The sequence below is a fragment of the Neophocaena asiaeorientalis genome, unplaced genomic scaffold (genome assembly GCF_003031525.2).
Source record: "Neophocaena asiaeorientalis asiaeorientalis breed wild unplaced genomic scaffold, Neophocaena_asiaeorientalis_V1.1 scaffold357, whole genome shotgun sequence".
NCBI classification, from domain to species: Eukaryota; Metazoa; Chordata; class Mammalia; order Artiodactyla; family Phocoenidae; genus Neophocaena; species Neophocaena asiaeorientalis.
In genome coordinates this window covers 3806645-3834462 of record NW_020173270.1, presented here as the reverse complement: position 1 = coordinate 3834462, position 27818 = coordinate 3806645, and the positions used below count along the sequence as shown (strand labels likewise).

Here is a 27818-nt window from a genome sequence, read left to right as displayed (position 1 = left end):
CTGCCCCTAGGCTCATCAAACTCCACCCTCCTCCACCCTCTCCAAGTCACAAAAGAGCCTAGTGAATGCAAGCAGAGATAAAAGGGAGTGTCTACACCAGCAGAAGCTTCACGTGCTCAGAATATACACTGCCAGGTTTCATCCTATCTGCTTTTCCCATGTGGTGTCATTGAAGCCTCATGGACGTTATCAATCTCTTTTTAGAGATGAGGAAACTGAGGCTCAGAGAGGTCAAAGTATGTTGCCCATGGCGGTGGTAAGTCCCAAAGCCAAGTGTTATGTGTAGAATTGTGTGTCCCACAGAAGACACCTTGGGATCCTAACACCTGGTACCTGGGAATGTGACCTATTTGGAAATAGGGTCTTTGCAAATATAATTGCATTAAGATGAGGTCATCAGATGACCCAGCAATCCCACTACTGGGCATAAACCCAGAGAAAACCATAATTCAAAACGAGACATGTGGGCTTCCCTGGTGGCGCAGTGGTTAAGAACCTGTCTGCCAACGCAGGGCACACAGGTTCGAGCCCTGGTCCGGGAAGATCCCACACGCTGCAGAGCAATGAAGCCCACGCACCACAGCTACTGAGCCTGTGCTCTAGAGCCCGTGAGCCACAACTACTGAGCCCACGAGCCACAACTACTGAAGTCCATGCACCTAGAGCCCGTGTTCCACAACAAGAGAAGCCACCACAACGAGAAGCCCGCACACCACAACGAAGAGTAGCCCCCACTCACCGCAGCTAGAGAAAGCCTGCGCGCAGCAACGAAGACCCAATGCAGCCAAAAATAAATAAATAAAATAAATAAACGTATGAAAAAAAAAGAGAGAAATGTACCCCAACGTTCATTGCAGCAGTAATGTTCATTGCACCAGGACATGGAAGCAACCTAAATGTCCATCAACAGAGGAATGGATAAAGAAGATATGGTACACATATACAATGGAATATTACTCAGTCATAAAAAGGAACAAAATTGGGTCATTTGTAGAGACATGGATGGACCTAGAGACTGTCATACAGAGTGAAGTAAGTCAGAAAGAGAAAAACAAATATCATATATTAACACATATATGTGGAATCTGAAAAAATTGGTATAGACGATCGTATCTACAAAGCAGAAATAGAGACAGATGTAGAGAACAAATGGATGAAAACCAAGTGGAAAAGGGGTGGCTGAGTGGGATGAAGTGGGAGATTGGGACTGACATACATACGCTGTTGATACCATGTATAAAATAGATAACTAATGAGAACCTACTGTGTAGCGCAGGGAACTCTACTCAGTGCTCTGTGATGGCTAAATGAGAAAGAAATCCAGATATATGTATACATACAGCTGATTCGCTTTTCTGTACAGTATAAACTAACACGATATTGAAAAGCAACTATATTCTGATAAAAAATTTTTAAAAACTTAAATAAAAAAATAAGTTAAAAAAGGAGAGACAGGAAACAAACAAAAAATAAGAATGGAAAATTGTTCACTTTATTTGGGATTGACGAAAGCCTCATGAAATGAGGTAAAATCTGGAAACCATAAAAAAAAAATACTGATGTTTCACCGTATGAATTCTAAAAACATCTATATAGCAGAAACACCTTAAAGTCAAAATCCAAAAAGAAAACAAATGAAAAAAGATGAGGTCACTAGAGCGGTCAGACCCAAATATGACTAGTGTCCTTATAAGAAGAGGGAAATTTAGACCCAGATCCACACACAGAGTGGACAGCACCATGTGAGGACACAGGCCCAGGGGGAAGGCGGCCACGTGAAGACAGATAGAGATGGGGGGGAGATTTGCCAGCCCAAGCCAAGGAAGGCCTGGGGCCACCAGAGGCTGGAAGAAGCAAGAAAGGATCCTCCTCTCGAAGATTCAGAAGGAGCATGGCCCTGCCGACACCTAGATTCTGGACTTCTAGCCTCCAGAACTGCGAGAGAATACATTTCTGCTTTTTCGTGATACTTCGCTACAACAGTCCCAGGAAACAAATACACCAGGCTTCTGCCTTTCACTTCTCTTCCTGACTGCCTGTTACCTAGGATTCTCCCAACTCCAACCCTCCCCATAGATGCCCAGAGCCCAGAAAATCAAATTGGTCTATTCCTTACGTAAGGAACTTCTAGATTTCACCTTTTTCTCCTCTCGGCTTTATCTTGGCATGGTGTCTAAGAGAGCAAGGTTGCAGTGTCACCTTTCACCAGAAGAGGTCTCTCTCTTTCTCTCTCACACAGGCACATGCATATACTTCTATCCTCCAACTACACATGCATCCCTGCCCTGGTTTGCAGTGGGGTGAAACTGTGAAACTTGAAACTGTGTATGTGATCCTCTAGAAGTGAGGGAGGGACTTCCCAGACGGTCCAGTGGTTGGGACTTGGTGCTTCCACTGCAAGTGGCACGGGTTCGATCCTGGGGAACTAAGATCCCACATGTGGTGCGGCCAAAAGGAAACGAGAAAAGGAAAAAGAAAAAAACCCCAAGAAGTCAGGGAGACCTCAGTATTGAGGTTTACAAGGCATGGGCTCATGGAGCTGGGCCCTTCATGGTTGTTGATTCTAAATGTGTGAGACACAGCAAAGGAAACTGTAAACAAAATGAAAAGACAACTTACAGACTGGGAGAAAATATTTGCAAATGATGTGACCGGCAAGGGATTCATTTCCAAAATATACAAATAGCACATACAACTCAATAACAAAAAGAACCAACCCAATCAAAAAATGGGCAGAAGACCTAAATAGACATTTCTCCAAAGATGACATACAGATGGCCAAGAGGCACATGAAGAGATGCTCAACATCACTAATTACTAGAGAAATGCAAATCAAAACTACAATGAGGTACCACCTCACACCGGTCAGAATGGCCATCGTTAAAAAGTCTACAAATAATAAATGCTGGAGAAGGTGTGGAGAAAAGGGAACACACCTACACTGTTGGTGGGAATGTAAACTGGTGCAGCCACTATGGAGAACAGTACGGAGGTTCCTTAAAAAACTAAAAATAGAGTTGCCATATGATCCAGCAATCCCACTCCTGGGCATATACCCAGATAAAACTAATTCGAAAAGATACATGTACCCTTATGTTCACAGCAGCACTGTTTACAATAGCAAAGACACGGAAGCAATCTAAATGTCCATCAACAGATGAATGAATAAGAAGATGTATACAAATACGATGGAATACTACTCAGCCATAAAAAAGAATGAAATAATGCCATTTGCGGCAACATAGATGGACCTAGAGATTATCATACTAAGCAAAGTAAGTCAGAAAGAGAAAGACAAATACCATGTCATATCGCTTATATGTGGAATCTAAAATATGACACAAATCAACTTACCTACAAAACAGAAACAGACTCACAGACATAGAGAACAGGCTTGTGTTTGCCGGGGAGGAGGGGAGGTGGGGGAGGGAAGGATTAGGAGTTTGGGATTAGCAGATGCAAACTATTATATATTGAAAGGATAAACAACAAGGTCCTACTATATAGCACAGGGAACTATATTCAATATCCTGGGATTAAACCATAATGGGAAAGAATAAAACAAATTTGTGAGACAGGTTATATCAGCCTGATTTTAGAAATTGGAAGGCTGAGGGCCTGAGAGGGGCACTGCCACAGGCCTCCTGGCTTCCATATGTGGTCTCACCTTATATCCTTAAGGTCTTCTTTTTTTTTTTGGTCTAACATCTAGTCTTTCAGTAAATCCTGTCCCCTCTGCCTTCAAAACCCATGCAGAACCTCTCTCCTCCTCTGCCTCCACCTGGTTCACCCCATCTTCAGCTGCCTGGACCAGGGTAGTTGCCTCCTCCCTGGTTCCTGGGCTCCCACCCTCGCCACCCACAGCCTGTCCTTCCTGCAGCAGCCACCAGAGGGCGCCTACTCCAATGTCGCCTCCTCACTGAAGCCCCCTATGGTTAATTTTAGGTGTCAGTTTGACTGGGGTGGGGCGGGGGCGGTGCCCAGATCTTTGGTTAAACGTTATTTCTGGGTGTGTCCGTGAGAATGTTTTCGGAAGAGAGAAGCATTTGAATCTGTAGACTGCGTACAGCAGATGGTCCTCCCCAGTGTGTGTGGGTGGACCTCATCCAATCCGTGGAGGGCCTGAATAGAACAAAAAGGTGGAAGAAGGGAGAATCCACTCTCTCTGCCTGACTGCATGAGCCGGACATCCATCTTCTCCTGCCCTTGGACTGGGTCTCCAGTTTATGGACAGCCAATCATATGACTTCTAGTTTCCAGAATCACGTGAGCCAAATGCTTATAGTAAATCTCTTTCTAGATGTATAGACATCCTATTGGTTCTGTTTCTCTGGAGAAACCAACCTCTGAAACTGCCTTCTTTATTTATTAACTCTTTATTAATTCTTTCTCTTCCCCAACTAGAATTTAAATCACCTGGGGGCAGGCGTTTTCTCCATCTTGGTGGCTGGATCCCCAATACCTACAACGGTGCTTGGTATACAGTAAGTGCTCGATATATGCTGGCTGGATCGAATCACTGGCTCCAGGATCTGTACAGCCCTGCGGGGAGGCAGGTGAGGGACCCAGAGGCCCATGTGATGGTGGCAGAAACTAAATGGAACGACTTTTCCCTGGACTATTACACTGTCAGCCACAGACCCAGAACTTGAACCCGGGTCTCTGTGCTGCCACAGCAGGCCTGGTCCCTCCGAGCTTTAGAATAACAAGGACACAGAGCTCGGAAGTGAAGATGGGGAAGGCGGCGGGTCCTGGTCATTCTCTGTAGAGGGCCATCCAGCACACTATGGGGTGTGGAGCACCCTCCCTGGCCCCCACCCACTCAATGCCAGGCGCAGCCCCCAGTGTGACCTCCACCAAGGTCCCCAGACACTGCCCAGTGTCCCCTGGCTGGGCAGAATCATCTCTGGTTGGAACCACTGCCTTGCAGAACTGGCTCCTTGCCCGCCTCCCCCACTGCTCTCTATATGTTCCCGCAGTGCTTACAGGCGGGGTGGGAGACCGCACATTCCAGGCTGGGCTCTGTCTCGCAGGCGGGAGGCCTTGCCCAGCCCGCCCAGTCCCTTCCAGACCCAGGGAAATTGGATTAACTCGGAGAAGCTCGCCAAGACGATCCGTCATGCCATCTGAAGGACGGTGTATTGATCTCCAGGTGGCAAAAATATTACATGATATCCCTTTTTGTTATTTAAAACACTGCTTAAGCACTTCCGTAATGGAACTCCCTGGCCAGCTGGCAGCCTCTCCGGATTGGGTGGAGGATGAGAGAATGTGAACGCGGGCCTGTGCTCCCCCTGGGGTGATCGACGACCCCCGGAGGACAGCTCCATTGTGCTGGCGACTTGTGCAGCTTTGATTTATTAAAGACATAACAATGATGAATATAGCTGATTTATAATCAACTTGTCCAGGGCCCTAATTGATTTCTGGGGCGAAGTTTAGAATGGGAGATATTGACACCTTGAGTGGAGGGCCACCGGCCTTGGGGATGGGCCGTGATAGGGTGGCTGGCGGGTCCGGTAGGAGGATGGAACGGGGAGATGGTGGCCTGAGTCTGACTGCGTTCCTTGCCACCTCTTGAAGTTTGGGGTTTCTGCTCAGCTTTGCCTGAGATATTCAAGCCCCGATGGACGGCCACCATTTCCAAATGACCAAGGCGGGCCCTGGCTCCAGCAAAGGGACGTGTGCCACATTGCCCACAAATCTCTCAGCGTGTTCTGTGTTCGGAGACTTCCTCAGTAGTATATACGGTGGCCATGAGAGCCTGGCACTGTGTATGTAAATGAATCTGCCCCACAATGTCCAGAACCTTCTCTTCCTCCAGAGCCCTATGCTAAGACTGCCACATTCGGCCAGTAAAAAGACAAGAGGCCCAGTGAAATCTGAGTTTCAGACCAACAGCAAGTGAATTTTAGCATAAGTATATCCCATGCCAGAGTTGGGATATACTTACACTAGAGAATTAGTATAAGTATTAGTATAAGTGTCATCTGCAATTCCAGCTTAACTGGGAGTTTTGTATTTTATCTGACAAACCTATGGTGACATTCAAGACCCCAACTCTCAAGATCCCCACAGGGTCGAAAAGATACGTGCACCCCAGTGTTCATAGCAGCACTGTTCACAACAGCCAAGACATGGAAGCACCCTAAATGTCCACAGAGGAATGGATAAAGGAGATGGGGTACATGTATACAATGGAGTACTACTCAGTCATAGAAAAGAATGAAATCATGCCATTTGCAGCAACATGGATGGACCTGGAGATTGTCATACTGAGTGAAGGAAGCCAGAGAGAGACAAATACCATATGATGTCACTTCCATGTGGAATCTAAAAAAATGATATAAATGAACTTATTTACCAAACAGAAATAGACTCACAGACATAGAAGACAAACGTATGGTTACCAAAGGGGAAAGGGGGGGGAGGGATAAATTAGGAGTATGGGATTAACATATATACACTACTATATATAAAGTAGATAAACAACAAGGTCCTACTGTATAGCACAGCAAGCTATATTCAATATCCTGTAATAAACAATAATGGAAAAGAATATGAAAAAGTATATATATATAAATAAATCACTTTTTTGTACACCAGAAACTAACACAACATTGTAAATCAACTATACTTCAATTTAAAAAAAGGAAAAAAATATGGGCCCATTCACCTGATGAGGAGATTTTGAGGCAAGAGGATATTCAGTGTCTGCCCGAGATCACGTGGTGGCTGACTTAAGATTCAAACCCAGGGCTTCCCTGGTGGCGCAGTGGTTGAGAGTCCGCCTGTCGATGCAGGGGACACGGGTTCGTGCCCCGGTCCGGGAAGATCCCACATGCCGCGGAGCGGCTGGGCCCGTGAGCCATGGCCGCTGAGCCTGCGCGTCGGGAGCCTGTGCTCCGCAAAGGGAGAGGCCACAGCAGTGAGGGGCCCGCGTACAGCAAAAAAAAAAAAAAAGATTCAAACCCAACCCTGAGGTCTGAGCCTTGCAAAGCTTCCGAGATCCCACATTGCTTTCAGAGGGAAGGGACAACAGATTTTCTTTCTATGCAGTGATAGATTATCCTGGTAGCAGGTCTGCCTTGTTATTGCTGTGTGACCTTGAAAAGAGCTTGGTCTCTCTGGGCATCAGTCTCCAGCACAGGAAAATGGGCGTGATCATGGGGTCTCCATCATCGGGTGCTGGGAAGGAGAAAGCGATTTGTGGGTGACCACACTGGATGAGCACCCAATACACAGGAGGGGTAACTTGGGTCTCCCCATGTACTAATAAAGACAGAAAGAGACAGAGAGACAAAGAGAGAGATAGCAATAGAGGGAGTCAGAGACAGAAAGTCAGAAAGAGTCAAGGCAGAGAGACAAAGAAAGACAGTGACAGAGAGAGGGGTGCACCCCATTTGGAGATGGGGTGGACCCAGAGGGTGGGAATTAAGTCTGCAAATCAACAGGTTCTAGCAGTTTCTGTAAGGGGAGGAGAGAGCAAAGCAGGAGCTGGAGGACTGCAGGATCCAGAGCTCAGGGGCCGGCAGCTACCAGTGCCCAGTCTCCATGACAGCCCTGTTGAGCAGTTTTAAGTATCATTAAAGATAAAATAATTTTTCCCCCTCTGAGCCGTGTGACAGACATGGTGATGGCCCCACCGACAGGGAGAAGGTCAGGCTGGAATGTAATCATTTTTTTCCAGAGGGATGAATAAACATGATGGCACAGCAGCTGGGAAAGGGGAAGGGACCTGAGACTGTCCCCAAACCCTCTAAGCTCTCAGCTGCAGGGCATGATGGGGCCACGGGGACAGTGAGGGCCAGGGGGACTTCCTGGAGGAGGTGTGCCTGCTGCTGGGATTGGAAAGAGAAGGCAACCCAGGCAGGGGAGACTGCAGAAGCAAAGGTGTGGAGGTTGGATATGTCTCTTCATACATCTTCTTACTCCTACCTGATCTCAATGCATTAATCCCAGCTTCAGACCTTCCACGGCTCCCAGCTACCCACCCCACCTCAGTGTTCAAATCCCGGCTCTCCCTCTTATTTGCCATGTGATCTTGGGTGTATCACCTCCCCCTCCCAGCCTCAATCTCCTAATCTGTAAAACAGGATCATCATAGGACTTTCCCACCCCGCGGATACGGCGAGAACTCAAAGAAATAACAGTGGTGTCCATGCTTTTGGCTGCAAGTAACAGGAAAAGCCAACTTAACTTAATCCAACATTAGGAACCATTTTTCATCTTATACAAGGAATCATTAAGATCTTTACTCAAAAGGTACCTCTTCCAAAAGCCTTCACTGATCAATCCCTGTGCTCGCTTTGAATACCCTCCTTTATTTTTCTCCCTAGTACTAATCATTTCCTGAGAATATGTATTTGTCCATTTTCTGCTCTCTCTTCCTCCAAATGTCAGCTCCCCAAGGACAGGAATTTTTATCTGTTTTGTTCACATGTTCCCCATGGCACACAGAGGGTGCTCATTAAACGCTTGTTAAATAAATGGATGACTTCTTCATCCAAGGAAGATTCAGTTATTTAAGAACAGAGTCCTGTGTCTTCCTCAGGATATCTACCATGTTGCTCCTCATGGTCCAAAATGCTTGCCAAAGCACCAACCATCACACCCTTGTTCCAGCAGCAGGAAGGAAGAAGCGTGGAAGGACAAAGGAGGCTTTCTCCAGCGGACTGTCTCCTATACAGAGCCTTCCAAGAAACCCCTCCCCAAGTCTCATTGGCCAGGACTCAGTCACATGGCCACACCTAGCTAGCTAGCTGCAAGGGAATCTGGGAAATGGAGTCTTTAACAGAGTGCCATTCCACCTCTCCCAAAATCTAGCAACCTGTGTGAGGAAGAACAGGAGGATGGAAGTTAGGAGGCAGGGAACAATGGACATACCCCTGACCCTTTACCTCTGCCAATGCCAGTGACCACCTGTATTAGTTTTCTCTGGCTGCTGTAATTTATCCAGTTACCACAAACTTAATGAAACACAGTAAAAGAACACAAATGTATTATCTTACAGTTCTGTAGGTCAGAAGTCTCACGCGGGTCTCACTGGGCTAAAATCAAGGTGTCGCCAGGGCTGATTCCTGCTAGAAGGGAGAACCCACGTCTTGCGTTTTCCAGCTTCAAGAGGCTCCCTGCATTCCCTGACTCCTGGCCCCTTACGCCACCTTCACAGCCAGCAATGGCAGGTCAAGTCCTTCTCACACTGCCTCTCTCTGCTTCTCCCTTTCCTGCTTCCCTCTTCCATATTTAAGGCTTACATTGGGCCCACCTGGACCCTCTCTCTCTTAAAGTCTCTTAAAGGAAGACCAGCAACCTTCATGCCATCGACAACCTTAATTCCTCTTTGCCATGTAACAGGGATTTGCTGAGCTGTGGCAATTACAAATTTCACCCTCCTGGGCCTCCCCAATCCTCTTCACAGCCTCCATGAAGGAGAAAACACCACGGTACCCATTGCCCAGATCAGAACATTGAGGCCCCCGGAGATTGAACAGCTTGCCCATGGTCCCCTTAAGGCTCCTAAATTCCAAAAACTGGAACTTGAACCCAGGTGTGAGTGATTGCAAAGCCCGTGCCTCCTTCAACGATGCTGTTTGTATCCGCAGCTGTGGTCTGTCATTGCTATTATTAGGGCTATCATTCCGTGAGTGCCTGCTATGCCTGCACCAGCCTACAGGGTTCACGCTGACCCTCTAGAGAAGGGAGTTACAAAGGTGAGCACAGAGGCACAGGGAGATTGAAGGGCACTCCAAGGTCACCCAGTGGGTGGCAAAGCCAGAACGTGCCCAAGTCCTCCTGGCTACAGACCACTGTCGTCCCCACCTCTGGGGAGAAAGCTATTGCCTAACAGAGGCCACAGAGGACCCAGCTAGGGTTTTCTGGCAGCACCAGGGGCTCACTAAGCCCTTTCTCTTTCTGGCAGAGGCTGGGGCAGCAGCAGTCAGGGGGGAAGCAAGCCAAGTGCTGAGTCTGCAACGTTGACATGTCTCCGCAAAAGCCACCAGCCACGTGGCCACGGAGGCCCACGGCTCTGGGGATGATCAATCTCCCCCCATCGCTCTCGCTGGCTGCCACCATCCTACCTCCACCCTGGCGCCCTCTGTCTCTCCCTCTCCCGGTCTCTGCCCAGCTTCCTGCATCCTGGGGGAGGCATCATTCCAAGACCACCCAGGGAAGGAAGGGCAGCCCCCCATCATGGAAACGCTCAGAGGCAGGATTCACCAGTCGGAGAGAGAGTAGAGGGTAGGGGCACAAGTCATGGGGTCCGCGGACCAGGTCCCCACTTCAGCTCCTCCTCTAATGCTGGGCCAGCTAATTCATCTTGCTAGCCTCAGTTTCCTTGTCTGCAAAATGGGTTTGAGAAAAAGAATCTACACTGTAGGACTGACGTGAGGGTTATGTTAACTATGACAAGCACTTTGGATATTGACAGTAGATAAATCCTGTGTGAGGCCAGAGGAGATTTCAAGGTAGTCTGGGAGGGCTTCCTGGAAGGGGCAACATTTGATTTGGGCCTTAAAATATGAGGAGAATTTGGAGGGACTGGCAGAAGGGAGAGGGAAGATCTGGTGGGTGGACGAAAGAGTTGGGACTTTGCTACAGGTAATAGGGAGCCATAGAAAGTTCTCCAGCAGGATGGTGAGAGCATCAGTCCAGTTATGATTTTTAGGGCGATGAGCCCAGCAGCAGGTCAGAGTGGGTCTAAAGACCTAACCTCCAAAGCAGAGCCCATCAGGCTTCCCTCATCCCCCCACTGGGGTGCCTGGGACTGGGCAGTGATTCAGGCACCTGAGGTGGAGGAAGAAGATAAACACATGGGTGCTCATAAGGGGAAACCAAGGCACAGAGAGGGTTACTAACTCTCCCAGAGCCACAGGACAGGCAAGTTCCAGGGCTGGGATTTGAACCCAGGCAGTCTGGCTCCAGCCAAAGCAGTTCTGCAGTTGCCCCCAGGACCTCAGAATGGGACTGTATTTGGAGACAGGGTCTTTAAACAGGTAATTAAGTTAAAATGAGGTCATTAGGGCAGCCCCTAATCCAATATGACTGGTGTCCTTATAAGAAGAGATTAGGACACAGACACACACAGAGGGAGAGCATGTAAGGACACGGGGAGAAGACAGCCGTCTACAAGCCAAGGAGAAGAAACCAATCCTGCCAACACCTTGTCTCAGACTTGTCTCCAGCCTCCAGAAGTGTGAGAAAATAAATTTCTGTTGTTGAAGTCCCCCAGTCTGTGCTACTTTGTTATGGCGGCCCCAGAAAACTCATACACTGCCCATGTCTCCAATAGTTAGGGCTCTTTGGTCTGAAAATGATAAAACAAAACAAACACACACTTGATTTGGATTGGCTTAAGCAACAGCCAATATATAACAAAATATATAGCTTCAGGCACAGTTTGATTCAGGTGCTCAAATCATGACAAGATCATCTGCTTTCCTCTCTGTTAGTTCCACTCACACGGAGGTGCTTCCCACATTGTGACCAGAGAGCTCCTAAGAAGACCAGGTTCCTATAAGCTCAGCAACCCCTGAGGAAAAGAGTATCATTTGTCCCCCTAAATCCAGCTAATTGTTCAGGAGTTCACTCTGATTGGGCTAACTTGGGTCATGGTGGGTGGCCCTGAGCCAATCACTGAAGCCAGAGTTTCAGAATCCTGATTGGCCAGCCCTGGGTGTTTTTTGATTGGGCTCCCCCAGAAAGAGACCCTGAGGCAAGGATGGGGGGATTACTGTGTAGGCTACTGTGACCCACTGGGGGCCTCTAGGACACTGTGTAGAGCATGCCTTGGAGTTTTCTCAACAGAAGCAAAAGGGAGCTGCAGTATTTATCCACCAACTTCCCATCTGTAAAGGCTGAGGGCTGCAATAACTCTCCTGTCTTCTGGCTTGGCCTGCCTGTGGCTAAGTGAGATCCAACAGTCTTAAAAAATACCTTCAGAGAAACGGTTTCAGATGTTCACAGGAAGTAGGCTTTGCATGATGTGAGCCCAAGAGGATATCCATGGGGCTGCTGCACTGGGTCGCAGCCTCCCTCCATGGAGCCTTGCCTGAACTTCATGAACCGAAAGCAAGACAGGGGAGGCCCCCCCCCCAGGAAAATCCAAGGCGCTGTTCCAGAAGAAGAAAGGATGCAGAAGACGCTAAAAAGCCAAAAATGGTCTAACTGAAGCCAGTTTTCCTTCATTCTTCCCATGAATCTCTATGTTCCCACTGACTGCACCTTTACATTTCCCTCAAATTTTCCAAGACCCTCGAGCCCCTTATCAGTCCAAAGGGACTCTCTCAAACATTAGACAGAGGAGCAGGGGACGGGATGGATGGGGCCATTCCCGCTGTTACTTCTGTGACTGCCATAAGGTCTCACTGTTGAACAACGGTCTTGCACAGCCTTGTCTGTTTTTCCCTTGCGTGTCCTAAGCCAGACAGATCCTTGCACGGACCCCAGTGGAACCCCAACTTGGGTCCCCAAGGTTAGAGCCAAATGGCTTACACTCATGAATCCATTCAGGCCTCAATCACCAAGCTAGACACTTGGACAGGGAAATGACACACCAGACACACCAGGACAGGGGAAATGAATGAAGCAGGACTTCCAGCCCCCATCACACTCTGTATTAGAACCAACCACCTTCTTCCCCCAACCCCCCTCCCACTTCCGTTATAACTAAGTCCCCACTGGGACACCACTGAGTATCCTTTTCTGCCTTTCCATCTCCCTCGGGGCCACCTCAACCCATCAGAGTGAACCACAGAAGGGAAGGAAAAGGAACATCAATCCCATCGCTCCCAAGAATTCCACCTCAGGAATTCCCTGGTGGTCCAGCGGTAGGAGTTTGAGGAGAGATGTATGTATCAGTCAGCTATTGCTGCATAACAAGTTGTCACAAATGCAGCAGATTAAACCAACACTCCTTTATTGTTTCTGAGGGTCAAGAGTCCAGGCACAGCTTAGCTGGCCCTGTACTCTAGGGTTTCCTGCAAGGCTGCAATCAAGGTGTCAGCTGAGGCCACAGTCATCTCCAGGTTTGACTGGAACCTGGAGCAGGGTCTGTTTCCAAGTTCAAGAGGCCTTGCAGGCTTCTGCTCACTCTCCTAGAGCCCAGCTGCCATGCAAATAACCCCAGGCTGGTCTGCCAGAAGAGCATCCCTGCTCTTCATGGAAGAAATCCATGGAAGAAAGCCCAGTTGTCCCATCCAACGGCCAGCTGACCCCCAAATGAGGGAACCCAGCCAAGATTTGCAGAGCTGCCTGCAACCCCAAGTTGAGTGCAGAGGCAGGAATGAGCCTGGTTGAGATTAGAAGAGTCACCTGGCTGATCTGCAGACTCGTGAACCAAAATAAATACTTAGCGCTTTCAGCCATTAGATTGGGGGCTGGGTTCACAGATCCAATCTGCTACAGCATCATCATCACCATTCCCCCATGACGATGGGCATCCACTTAAATACGAATAAAACTAGGAGGAACCATTCAATGGACTCTCCCTAAATAAAGAAGTTCTACTTCACAGAGTTTAGCTGTCTCGACTCAACAAAGGAAATGTGGCTGGCAGCTTCTCCTGATTAAAAAATGTGAAGTTCCACCTCACCAGGCATCACAATACCCTCCTTTTCCGTCCACCTTCCCAGGGAGGCTCAGGAGGGAGGGGATGCTCTTCCAGGCTTGCAGGCTGGACCAGGGGCTGGCCAGGGGCTCTCAGGACCCTTTGGCTGCCCTAAATGGGACCCCTCCCTGCCATCCTAGTCCGGGGCGCTTGCTACAGAGGTTCCCTAAGGATCTGTTGGCCTTTTCTTTCCAACACCCCAGACCCTCTCAAGACGAAGGAAGAGGGACTTCCTGGTGGTCCAGTAGTCGAGACTCCGTGTTTCCACTGCAGGGGGCACGGGTTCGATCCCTGGTCAGGGAACTGAGATTCTGCATGCCATGTGGTGCAGCCAAAAAAATAAAGTCTATTACGTTAAAGAAGAAAGAGAAGGCGAAGAAGAATCCATGTGAGGTGGAGGATGACAGAACTGGCTTCGGGAAGCCTCAGACCCCAGCACTGGCAGACCGGGAACAACACAAGCAGTGTTCCAAACTTGGCTGTGACCTTGAACTTGTCACTGTCCAGAAACAATCGGTAAATAGGTGATATCTCCTGACCACTCCCCTGACCCATCCCTAAGTCCCCTGGACCTCCTCCAAGATCTGGCCACTGACAGCACTGCTGAGACCTGGACCCAGCAAGTCCATTCTCATTGGTCAATGCCACAGCCATACCTGTAGCTAAATATAGTTAATATCACCCCAAAAAGCAAGAGTTCTCAGCTGAATAGCTCAGTGATCAAGGGCAGAAACTCTAGAATTAGACCCATGTATAAAGCTTAGAAACAGTGAAAGAAGTAAATAAAGGATGGAACGATGATCCTTCCACACCACGAAGTCCTATGCAACTGTATAAAATAATGAGGACTCCCATGGAAGGATCGCCAAGATACTTTAAGATTAAAAAGCAAGAGTAATGGATACAGAGTTTCTGTTTGGGGTGATCAAAACAAAAACACAGGGCTTCCCTGGTGGCACAGTGGTTGAGAGTCCATCTGCTGATGCAGGGGACGCGGGTTCGTGCCCCGGTCCGGGAGGATCTCACGTGCCGCGGAGCGGCTGGGCCCGTGAGCCATTGCCACTGAGCCTGCGCGTCCGGAGCCTGCGCTCCTCAATGGGAGAGGCCACAACAGTGAGAGGCCCGCATAACACAAAAAAAAAAAACCAAAAAAACCCCCACACATTTCGGTGGATGGATGGTGGTGGTGACTGCACAGCAATGTGAATTATGTAAAGCCACTCAGCTGTGCACTTAACCATGGTTCAGATGGTAAATTTTATGTCAGGGATGTTTGGCCACAATTGAAAATCAGGGTGGGGGGCAGAGGTAAAGGTTTTGTCTCTCAAAACCTTTGTGACCCCATCCTGTGTCTGTTACCCTGCAGCCCCTCACGGTAGGCTTAGAAGTATCAGGAGCCAGTTTAGAGAAACTGAGACCCAGAGAGGGTGGGGAGTTGCCCAGAACCACACAGTAAGGAGGACGCGTGGCCAGAACATAAGAAACTCCAACGGAACCCAAATGCATAAGACAGTCCCACACAATCCCTCTCCAGGGAGTGGCTGATTTTGCTCAAGCTTCTAGGGAGGCGGCGGGGAGGCCAAATGAGAAGGAAGATTTTTTTCCTTGCGGGAGCCGTGGGAATCCCTCCCTGGGGAGAGGTGCTGGCTGGTGAGGACATCCCTGGTAAGTCTCCGATCACAAGATTAGGTGATTTCATTATTGTCTGCGAAGCTCTCGGGAGGGTTGGCGCTTACAGATAATTACCCGTGATACAGGGCGCTGGAGTCATCAAGGAAGACTGAGCCTGCTCGGAAGTTGGGGCCAAGGTGTTGGGGCCAGGAAGGTGCTTGAAAACGGCCCCATCCATCACTTTAAGGCAGAGGAAGGGGCTCAAGGAGACAGAGAAGGGGGAACCCGTCCAAGGTCACACAGCCAGACAGAGGCAACATACTCCGTCATAGCCACACAAACCAGAGTCAGGTCACGTCCCCCCTCTGCCCACAGCCCTCCAGGGCTCCCACCTCCCTCGGGTTAAAGCCCAAGTCCTCCCCGTGGGCCACAAGGCCCTGCACGACCTGCCCTCACCTCCTCCCTCTGTCCCCCGGCTCCCTCCAGCCCAGCCCCCGGCACCTAGCAAATGCTCAGGAAAAAATGAAAGGACCCAATAAAGAATAAATGGGCAACTGGAGCACATCTGGGCTCTGAAAGGAACTTCTAGCCCACAGCCTCTGCTTGGACTCCTCTCTGGATGAGGAGCTCACTACGTCCCAAGGCTCCCACTTCATCTCTGAGCTGTTCTGGTCATTAGCAAGGTCCTCTGCAAAATCTGGGCTGAGTTTTGTGCCCTAGTGTGTGTGTGTGTGTGTGTGTGTGTGTGTGTGTGTGTGTGTGTGTGTGTGTGTGTGTGTGTGTGTGTGTGTGTGTGTGTGTGTGTGTTTTGAGGGATGGGGGAGTGACATGAGGTCATGAGCAGAAATTCTGGAATCTTTGCAGGATGGTCACTGTTTTGAATCCTTGGAAAGCCTTCCCCTAAAGCCCTGGGGGTGAGGTTGGTCCAGACCGACTCTCTCTCTCTCACACACAGAATTTGTCTGTCTCTATTCATCTCTCTCCTTTTCTCTTTTTTGTCTCTGTGTTTCCATCTCTGGGTCCCCGTGCTGCTCAGAATCACCCAGATACACAGATACCGAAGCAGTTTCTCAGCCCCGGAAGAAAATTGCCAGCCGCCCCAGCAGCAGAATAACTGAACCGGTGGGCGGCCAGGATTGAATCAAGTGTGCGGGGGTGAAGGGGGGAAGCTGGGGCAGGGCTGTGGCAGACGAGCTTAGCTCTGGGCAGTGGGAGTGCAGCCGTGTAGGCTGGAGAGGGGCCATGAAATCTCACGAGCAAGCCTGGTCCCCCCCAAAACCACTGGCCCCCCCAGACAATCTGAGCCCTGCAGAAAGAGCTAGAGGTCTGTGTCTAGGTACCCCCTCAACACACAGAGCCTGCTGAATTCTCAGAGCCACTTGGCCGGGCTGGGATGGGGGGTTTCACCCAGGTCCACTGCCAGGGGCAGTCCACCCCCATCAAAGCCAGGTTCGTTACCGTTCATTCATTCATCCACAGATTTTCTCATCCCCACCCACGCACCTATCCTTCTATCCACCCACCCACCCAGCCATCCTCCCATCTCCAAACCTAAATGCCCCACTCACCCACTCACCCATGCAGCCATCCATTCCCCCACCCAACACCCAACCCACAGGTCAACCATTCAACAAGCACTTATTAAGCTCCTGCAGAGGTCTCCTTTCTGTGCTGGGTCCTGGAGACACCGGGATAAAAATGACAGCCAAGGCCCCTGCTCAACTGGTGAGATTAGCGTCTAGCTGGGAAGAGAAATGTTAACAGACAGTTGAACAAACCACTCCATCACGGAAATGGCGACAGTTCCTGAAGCCATGCCCAGGCTGCCCTGGGATATAGGATAGGGGTGTGGGGCTGGGGATGAGACTAATTAGGTTGGGGGGCCATGGAAAGGCTTCCAGGGGGAAGAATGTGACGGGCAGAGGGAACAGCATAAGCAATGGAGAGGCCGATGTCCAGTGTCTGGTTCAAGGGCAGGGCACGTGAAGTTGACCCTGGATAGGAAGTAGGGACACTGGATGAGAAGCAGGTTGGAGGGAAGTTGCTGACTGCAGAGAAAGGGCTCTTGGGGCTTGTCCAGGGCAGATGGGCAGGATTCAAAAATAGGGGACAGGAGGGACTTCCCTGGTGGCGCAGTGGTTAAAAATCCGCCTGCCAGTGCAGGGGACAGGGGTTTGAGCCCTGCCGGGAAGATCTCACATGCCATGGAGCAACGAAGCGGGTGCGCCACAACTACTGAGCCTGTGCTCTAGAGCCCGCGAGCCACAACTACTGAGCCCATGTGCCACAACTACTGAAGTCCGTGCGCCTAGAGCCTGTGCTCAGCAACAAGAGAAGCCACCACAATGAGAAGCCCGCACACCGCAATGAAGAGTAGCTACTGCTTGCTGCAACTAGAGAAAGCCCGTGCGCAGTAACAAAGACTCAATGCAGCCAAAAGTAAATTAATTAATTAAAAAAAAAATAGGGGTGAGGAGGGACTTCCCTGGTGGTGCAGTGGTTAAGAATCCGCCTGCCAATGCAGGGGACGTAGGTTTGAGCCCTGGTCCGGGAAGATCCCACATGCCATGGAGCAACTAAGCAGGTGTGCCACAACTACTGAGCCTACGCTCTAGAACCTGCGAGCCACAACTACTGAAGCCCACGCACCTAGAACCTGGGCTCTGCAACAAGAGAAGCCACCGCAATGAGAAGCCCGCACACGACAAAGAAGAGTAGCCCCCCGCTTGCTGCAACTAGAGAAAGCCTGTGCGCAACCAGACCCAACACAGCCAAAAAATAAATAAATAAAATTTTTTTTAAAGAAAGAAACTTATTAAAAAAAAATAGGGGACATAAATAGGACTTCCCTGGCGGCCCAGTGGTTAAGACTCCACACTTCCACTGTAAGTGGTGCTGTTTCCATCCCTGGTTGGGGAACTAAGATCCCACATGCTGAGCAGTGCGGCTAAACATTTTTTAAAAAAATAAAGATAAAAATAGGGGACAAGGGGCTTCCTTGGTGGTGCAGTGATTGAGAGTCCGCCTGCTGATGCAGGGACACGGGTTCATGCCCCGGTCCGGGAAGATCCCACATGCCGCGGAGCGGCTGGGCCCGTGAGCCATGGCCGCTGAGCCTGCACGTCCGGAGCCTGTGCTCCGCAACGGGAGAGGCCACAACAGTGAGAGGCCCGCGTACCGCAAAAAAAAAAAAAAAGGGGGACAGGGACTTCCCTGGTGGCGCAGTGGTTAAGAATCCACCTGCCAATGCAGGGGACACGGGTTCGATCCCTGGTCTGGGAAGATCCCACATGCCTCGGAGCAACTAAGCCTGTGTGCCACAACTACTGAGACTGCGCTCTAGAGCCCACGAGCCACAACTACTGAAGCCCGCACACCTAGAGTCCATGCTCTGCAACAAGAAGCCACCGCAATGAGAAGCCCGTGCACCACAATGAAGAGTAGCCCCCACTCGCCGCAACTAGAGAAAGCCTGCATGCAGCAACGAAGACCCAACGCAGCCAAAAATAAATTTAAAAAAAAATAGGGGACAGGAAGGCAAAGGAGATGAGAAGGCACAGCCAGAGAGGTGAGAGAGAAGCCAGGGGTGGTGGAATCCCAAAGCCACTTTGCCCAGATTGAGAACTTAAGGTCCAGGGATCGTGGAGTCCCACCTTCCGCCCAGGCTCCACCAATAACTGCTATGTCCCTTCCTAGCGTTGGACAGTCACAGAGGCCCTGAGGACCACTAAGGGAGACCTTCAATAGCTGCTTTCTGATCCCAGCCCCACCAGCCCTCACTGGCCAAGCCACACACCTAATCTAGCAGCCTCCACGGTCTCATCTGTGAAATGGGTACATTTCAGCCACTGCACCAGGCTATGGGAAAGTGCTGAGGTCAAGATGACCCCAGCTAGAAGTTATTGTGTCCTCTACACCATGATTAGCATGGCCTCCTTGCTCCTGCATCATTCATTCATTCATTCATTCAACAAATATATATTGAGTACCCAAACACTGTTCTGGGTACTGAGGATACAGCTGTGAACAAAACAGACACGGTTCCTCTGTCCTCAAGGTGCTGATATTAAAGTAAGACTTGGACTTCCCTGGCGGTCCAGTGGTTAAGACTCGCGCTTCCACTGCAGGGGCACAGGTTTGATCCCTGGTCGGGGAATTAAGCGCAGCCAAAAAAAAAAAAAAAAAAGGAGAGTAAGACAGAGAATAACACACCAATGACTAATCTAATTTCAGGAAGCAGTAAGAATTCTAAAGCAGGGAAAGAGGACAGAAATGGTCGCGGGGAGATGCCTTATCTCTGGAGTAGGCAGGGAAGGCTTCCCTGAGGAGGTGACATGTGAGCCAAGACTGTGTGGGGAAGTGTGAGTCTGGCCAAGAGTTTTGGCAAAAGCATTCCAGACAGCAGGAATAGCAAGTGCAAGGGTCCTGAGGCAGGACCAGGTTTGGCATTTTAAGAATCAGCTCCGTTTTTGTGGCTGGAGTGAAGGGAGGGAGAGAGAATGGGATCCATGACCCCTGATCACCCATCCCTGGCACTGCTTGCTTCTCCTCCATTGTGATCCATACTGTGTGCCATGCTATTCATTTTTTATATTTATCTTGCCTGTTTTCTCTCTCTCCAACTGTTAGCTTTATAAAGATGGGGACTTCTTTCCTTCTGGGCTCCCTGTTCCCTGCTCTGCTTCCAGAGCCTAGAACAGTCCCAGACGCTCAATGTGAGATTGTGAATGAATGAATGAATGAACAGGCATCATTCCCATTGGAAGGGCCAGATGGGAAGGCAATTAGAGGCTCCGTCCACTTCAAGAGGCCCCTTTAGGAGGTCAGAGCTGAGAGATGTGGGGTCAGAGCCTCCCTCCATTACTGAGATTCTAATTAACTCCGGGGCCGAGAGGGTCGCCCTGCTCAGAGGAATTATAGATAAGTTTCCATCCAAGTGTTTGAGCAGCGGCTCTAACGGGGCGGACAGCGGCTCTTCCTCTCCCCGGACCAGCCAGCTGGCCACGGAGGCAGGCGCCGAACGAGGTCATTTGCATAGGCAGGTAATTGGTTTTGCAAATAAATCTGGTTCTTGAAATTTGTAGATTAGCAATAATATGTCTCCAGATGAGAGAGAAAGGTCATGGATGAATAAAACAACAATTAAACTTTCAGGAGATTATTAAACTAAACAGAAACCTGGCACGGGGCAGCCAAGGGAATAGGGAGCGAGGCGGGGAAGGTGGAAGGGGTCTGGGGTGGGCGACCTGCAGCCCGGGGCGGCTAACTGTGCCCTCGACTTCCTGCCTCGTGGGAGCACATTCTGTATGTCAGGCTCTGGGCACAATGGGATATAGCCAGGATAGTTATCAGGATCCCATGTCCCAGTAGAGAAAACTGAGGTCCAAGGCTGCGCAAGGCAGGATTCAATCCCAAGACCAGCTTTGCACTGTCCCAGGTGGCAGTGAGCCTCATCTCACAGTGGAAAGGAAGAGAGAGGGTGGACCCCTCCTCTGCTGCCTCTTGGCTGTGTAACGAGGACCATCCCTTCCCCCGACCTGTGCCTCAGTCTTTCCACACCTCTAAATTTGGGGCTGAGAGAATTTTATGTGTGATTTTTAATTTGCAAATATTTTTGTACTTGTGTGGGCAATTAAACGTGGCACAGCTGCTAATGGACTGGGCACTGTGCCTGGAATGATGGGGGTGCCCCTCTGGTCATCCTGGGCTCCTGGCTGCAAGCAACAATAATGTGCTGCAGGAAACATAAGCAGAACTGAAATTTATAGATAACTCTCCGGGTGGAAGGGAAAGTTGGAGAAAGAGGGTCAGTCAGATAGAGAGGAAACGGAAACTCGGCAGGTGACACAACCATATTTTGCCACCCACTAGCTTGTGACCTTGGGTGAATCACCTTTCTTCCTTGAGACCTCAGTTTCCAGAGCTCTAAAAGAGGGAATCATTGTGCCTGCTTTATTTATTCAATGTAGTCATTCAAAATATTTCCTGAGACCTGAATGAGCACCAGGCACTGTCCTAGGCACCAGGAATGCAGCTGCAAGCAAAACAGGCAGAAATCTCTGCCCTGGTTGAGCTCAAAGCCTAATGAGGGAGACAGGCAACGAGCAAATAAATCAGTAAAGTCTATAGGGCTTTACAGAGTGCTAAGTGCTAGAAAGGAAATTAGGGCAGGGAAGGTATTGGGAAGGAACAACAATTGAGGAGGGAGGGCAGGTTGCAATTTTAAACAAGGTGTTCAAGGAAAGCCTCTGAGAAGGTGAGATTTAAGCAGAAATCTGAATGGGGGGAGGGAGGGAGAGACCTGGGGGAAGAGCATTCCAAGCAGAGGGAACGGCATGTGCAAAGGCCCTGGGGCAGGACTGTGCCTGGCGTGTTGGAGGAACAGCGATATCTGTGTGTCTGGAGCACAGTAAGTGAGGGGGACAGAGGGAGGAGGTGAGGGCAGGGAGGGAAAGGGGGTGGGTCCTGAAGGTCTCCTTGTCCAAAGGGCATCTCCCTGCTAGGGTTGCCTCAACAGTGACAAATGTTCACTCCTTCTTCCCAACCCATTTGGTGGAAGAGGTTATGGGCTGGTCCCCAAATTTCATGCTCTATTTTCTCCTTTAGAAATAGAACCTAGGGCTTCCCTGGTGGCACAGTGGTTGAGAATCTGCCTGCTAATGCAGGGGACACAGGTCCGAGCCCTGGTCTGGGAGGATCCCACATGCCACGGAGCAACTAGGCCCGTGAGCCACAACTACTGATCCTGCGCATCTGGAGCCTGTGCTCCACAACAAGAGAGGCCGCGATAGTGAGAGGCCCGCGCACCGTGATGAAGAGTGGCCCCCCGCTTGCCACAACTAGAGAAAGCCCTCGCACAGAAACAAAGACCCAACACAGCAAAAATAAATAAATTAATTAATAAACTCCTACCCCCAAAATAAAAAAAAATTTAAAAAAAAGAAATAGAACCTGCCCAGGTAAAGACTACATTTCCCAGCTGCCCTTGAAGCTCAATGTGACCATCTGATTATGTGATGGACAATAGGATGTGAGCATAAATGATGCATGTAACTTCCAGGTTGTAACCTCAGAAGACAAGGATAGGCCCTCCTCTACCCCTTCTCCCCTTCCCCCTCTGCCCTCATCTGGAAGGTGGCTGTGATGGTAGGGGCTAGAGCAGCCATTATGTTCCAAAAGATGGAAGTTTGGCTGAGGAGGTAGAACACCAATAGAAGCCTGGATCCCTAGTGATTGTGGAGCCACCACTGCAACCTGGGCTGATGCCCAGACTGTGCGGACAGGCATCATTTAAGCCATGGCTTCCTCTTTTAAGTCATAGTCATGGTTCCATAGGTCTCAAATAATCGCAAGTTTTGAGCACTGTCACTACCCACATTGCATTCCCCAGACTTCCTCTCTTCTCTGCTAACACTCCTCTGCTGCACATTGCCCTTCACTCCCCCTCCTCCTCCCGATTTCCCTCTGACTCTGCTCTTGGCCTCACTGCTCTTGCTACAACCAAGCTGTGCCATAACAAATGAGCCACCTTGTGGCCAGCCTGAAAACTGTCTTTCTTGGCTCTGGAAATCCTGCCCATCTGAGGCTGCCCACTGGCTCTCCAATAGACTTAGTTTTATTCCAAGATATTTTCATGGATGTCTTATCTTCCCCCACATCCTCCTCCCCTTCTATCTCCCTCTCTCTTCCAAATTATGGCAACGCCACCAGAGCTTTTGACCTCTAAGTCCCATGTGTATGGCAATTTTGTAAGGCAAAAGGAGACCAGGGGCTTCCCTGGTGGCTCAGTAGTTGGGAGTCCGCCTGCCGATGCAGGGGACATGGGTTCGTGCCCTGGTCCGGGAAGATCCCACATGCCGCGGAGTGGCTGGGCCCGTGAGCCATGGCCGCTGAGCCTGTGCGTCCGGAGCCTGTGCTCTGCAGCGGAAGAGGCCACAGCAGTGAGAGGCCCGCGTACCGCAAAAAAAAAAAAGAAAGAAAGAAAAAGGAGACCAGAGAGTGTGAGTGACCTGGCTGGGTCACACAGCCTGGATATGTTTCCAAAGGAAACAGAAGAATGAGAGAGGATGGACCACTGACCTTCTGGCCTGGGAAGAGAGGACAGTGGGAACCCACTGAGTTGTTCACCCAGGAAACGCCTCTATCAGAGCTGGCTAATCTCATTCCCCCATTTATTCCACAAACACTTACCGGGCAACTGCTGCGTGCCAGGTCCTATTTCAGATACCGAGACCAAAACACGCTCATCCTCTCCCTCTCAGCACTCACAGGTTAGTGTCAGAGCTGTGATGGAGGAGCTCAGAAGAGGCCCCTGAGCTGGGCTGGAGCCTCAGGCTTCCTGGAGGAGGTGACGTGTAAGCTGAGATCTGAAAGATGAACAGGGGAAGGCAGGGTGACCCACATGAAGGAAACAGCAGAAACAAAGGCTCAGAGTCGGGGTGTGCTGGGTTTGAGTCCCTTGGGAGCATCCAGAGCAGGGGCAGATAAAGTCAGGGAGGCAATGGGGGTGAAAGGCTGGGGACTTCAGGCCAAGGGCAATGGGGAGCCAAGGAAGGATTTAGAGCAGGGGAGGAGTGAAATCAGATTTGCCTTTGACGAAGGTCCCAGGGAGGAGGGCCAGGAGGGGCCAAGCCCGGTGGCCGGTCCAGGCCGGAGGGGATGCAGGACCGGCCGCCCCTCCCCCACCACATCCCCCAGCAGCCTCTCTACGCCCGGACTCGAGCAGGAAGGAGAGCCGGGAGCGGGTACCTGGCAGCCAAAAGCCCAGCGGCTAATGAACCCGGTGCTGCGCGGGCTATTTTTAGCAGCCGCTCCTCTGGACGCCTAATCGCTCTGGCCGGCTCCAGCCTGGCTGCCATGGAAACGCACAGCGCCGCAGCGGGGAGCTCGGTCCCAGATCCCGGACTGCGCTGCCCGCCCCCAGCCGCGGCCCAGGACGCTGGCGCTGCCACCGCCGGGAGGGGCCCTGCCTGCCCTCCCGCACTGCCGCTGTGTGACCCGGGGACACCTCTGCCCGTCCCTGGGCCTTAGAGGGTGAGGGGGTCAGCGCGGGCTCTGGAGGCTGAGCCCCAGGTTCAAATCCCCGCTGAGCCAGCGGTGCGAGGCGCGACCTCAGGCTTATCTTGCAACCTTGGCTTCTCATGTTTAAAACGGGTCCCCCCTCATATGACTGCGGGGACTGGGATGCCTGGAGCTTGAAGCTCAGCGCCTGGCCCCAGTGCCTTCAGCAACGCATTGAGCACCTACTGTATGCCAGGCATTGCCCTAAGCTTTCCATGCATTCATTTTATGTATTTAATCCAGAGGCATTTTGTAGATTGCCTTTTTTTTTTTTTTTTTTTTGCGGTACGCGGGCCTCTCACTGTTGTGGCCTCTCGCGTTGCGGAGCACAGGTTCCGGACACGCAGGCTCAGCGGCCATGGCTCACGGGCCCAGCCGCTCCGTGGCACGTGGGATCCTCCCGGACCGGGGCACGAACCCGCGTCCCCTGCATCAGCAGGCGATTTGTCAACCACTGCGCCACCAGGGAAGCCCCTAGATTGCCTTTTGCAGATGGGGCCAGTTGCTACAGAGAGGTTAAGTGGTCTGCCTAAGGTTACACAGCATGCACATGGTGGAGCCAGGATTTGAATCCAGGCCAGTTGGCTCTGGAATTCCAGTGCTGAACCCCTCGTCGAAATGCACATATATTTAAACTGGAATGTGGAGGGGGTCGTGCTTATCCCCCAAGGAAGGCTTCATGAATGGTGGCTTCTCAAGCAGTGGGGGGACCTGGTTTCACCACCAACCTTGCTGGATGGGAAGCCAGGGGTGAGAGGCTTCACTCTCCCAGGGGACAAATGGGGACACTGTGGCACAGGCGGGGGCAGCAGGTGGTCGGATGCTGAGCCCTGGAGCCCAGGTGTCTCCCACCCACCGGGAAGAGATTTTTTTGGAGGATTGTGGGCATGTGGCCCAGGGCAGCCTGCCAGCGACTGACACCCAAAGCTATTTCGGGCCATGTAGCTCAGACAAGTTGTTGGGGATTGGCTGGGTGTCAGGAAGGAGGTGTCCAAGCTGGGGAGGGGAGAACAAAGCCCCGACCTGGGCCAGGACAGGGGGATGAAGTGGGGGAGCGGGAGAGTGGACAAGGGCATGCCGCCAGGCCTCTCCATGCTTCAGTGTCCCCATCTGTAAAACAGGCATTGACCATCACAATCCCCACCTCCTAGGGGCTGTCAGGATGATCAGATCATACAGTGCAGGGCCCCATCCATCTGTATTTAATATTTGGACGTCTTCTTCCATGTGGATTATTTTTTACATTGGTTTGGATTCTTTTTTTTTTTTTAAGATTTATTATTTATTTTATTTTATTTATTTTTGGCTGCATCGGGTCTTAGTTGCAGTACGCGGGACCTTCGTTGAGGCATGTGGGATCTTTTGTTGTGGCGCATGGGCTTCTCTCTAGTTGTGGCTTTTCTCTTCTCTAGTTGTGGTGCACAGGCTCCAGGGCACGTGGGCTCTGTAGTTGTGGCACATGGGCCTAGTTGCTCCACAGCATGTGGGATCTTAGTTCCCTGACCAGGGATCGAACCCACGTCCCCTGCATTGTAAGGCGGATTCTTTACCACTGGACCACAGGGAAGTCCCAGTTTGGATTCTTTAAAATGTGACAACCTTAGAAATGCATTCAAATATACAGTAGGTGCAGGCAAATACTATTTGACTCCACTTATACAAGGTACGTAGAATAGTCAAATTCACAGTCAGAAAGTACATTGGTAGGACTTCCCTGGTGGCGCAGTGGTTAAGAATCTGCCTGCCAATGCAGGGAACATGGGTTCGAGCCCTGGTCCGGGAAGATCCCACATGCCGCGGAACAACTAAACCCACGCGCTACAACTACTGAGACTGCACTCTAGAGCCCGTGAGCCACAACTACTGAAGCCCAAGTGCCTAGAGCCTGTGCACCACAATGAAGAGTAGCCCCCGCTCTCCGCGACTAGAGAAAGCCCGCGCGCAGCAAGGAAGACCCAACACAGCCAAAAATAAAAATAAATTAATTAGTTTTTTTTAAAAAAAGAAAATACATTGGTGGGTGTGGGGGGGAGGAGAATGGGAACAGTGTTTAACGGGGACAGAGTTTCAGTTTAGAAAAGTGAAAAACTCGGGAGGTGGAGGATGGTGAGAGTTACACAACAATGTGAATGTACTTAGTGCCCCTGAGCTGTGCGGTTAAATAGGGTTAAAATAGTATGTTTTATATTATGTGATTTTTACCACAATAAAAAAAATTTTTAAAATATGACTTAAAATGGTACTTACCTCTTTGGCTGCATCTGTGGGTGCCTCCTCAGGTTTTGCATCGGAGGCGAGCGAGGCGTTAATCTCCGTCCGGTGACAATCGTGCAAGTTGCTCAGAACTGTTCCGGGCATATGGTAAGCACCCAAGGACACTGGCAAAGAATGTGGCTAACGTTTACGGAGGGCCGAATGCTACAAACAGTGCGGAATGTCACATGATCTCAGTGTGGGTTATTACCTATTGTTAGGTACCAGCCGGCTCTGTCCTGGGACCTTAGGCTTTGGTGGGTCCACCTGCAAGGTGATGTAACAGCCTGTATCAACCCAGATAGTAGTATCAATCCTGATCCGTGGGACTGAAGGAGGAGGGAGGGAAGGAACCATCCTGATGCTTGCTCACAGCTGCCCTGAGCTGGAATCCCCATTCTTCCCACCGCCCTGCCAGGCCCTGTGCCCGCCTTTCTGCCATGAGCGCCGCCTCCGTCCTCCTCCAAGCATGCACCCTAGCAGGAGGTTCAGGAGGGCTGGCTCAGCTGCCTAGAGCTGGGGCCAACAGCGGGTCATAAGCCCCCGTCCCCCCACCCTTCCCTGGTCACCCTGGCTGGCAGGAAGGGCTGGGGAGGGTAGGCCAAGGTTACCACGCCCCTCCCCCAGCCTGGCTATAATTAGCCCCAAGATGAATTAAACATGAGGCCGGCCCATCTTGGGCCCGGCATCCCTCTGACTCTATAATTGTTCCCAGGCAGCAGGCAGAGGGCTGGGCTGCTGTGTGAAGCTGGGGGGTGGGGGGAGACACATCCCACCCACAAGCACCGGCTGTGGTCCACGGGGTGTGCGGTTTCAGCCGCAGGTGTGTGTGTGCGCCCACGAGCGTGTCCTGAGTGCTCACCAGACTGAGGGCAGCGGTGGCCCTTGGGTCTCAAGAAGGCTGGAGGCTCAGGAGACCCAGCTGAAGGGGTGAAGCTGTCAGGCCTGGATCATTAAAGCTGCCGCCTGGCATTGTGCCTTCCTGGGAGTCATTACTCCAGTTTCCTGTTAACACACCTGAGTTTCCACCATTAAGACTTCTATCAACCACTCACGTCTTCATGAGCATGAAAAGCTCCCCAGGGCAGAACTCTGGAAGGAGGGGAGACTTACCTGGATGTGAGCCTTATGAGGTCGAGAGACCTCAGGCCCGCTCCTTCCTCTCTGGACCCCAGTCTTCCCATCTGTGTAATGGACCTATGGTAGCCAGAGGACGCCTTGGGGTAGGGGAATGGGTGTCAGGCTCTCACTTTGGGGTTCGCCTCTCCTAGCCTCAGCCTTGCAC

At 50.8% G+C, this 27818-nt stretch overlaps 1 protein-coding gene across 1 annotated transcript in view; it reads right to left on the bottom strand.

The window, feature by feature from the left end:
- Positions 1–26638, bottom strand: part of ZNRF4 (zinc and ring finger 4) — a 65221-nt gene extending 38583 nt beyond the window's left edge. Inside the window, 1 exon segment of the mRNA XM_024746021.1 lies at positions 26528–26638. Within this exon segment, the coding sequence (XP_024601789.1) occupies positions 26528–26638 (111 nt within the window).
- Positions 26639–27818: the final 1180 nt, after the last annotated feature.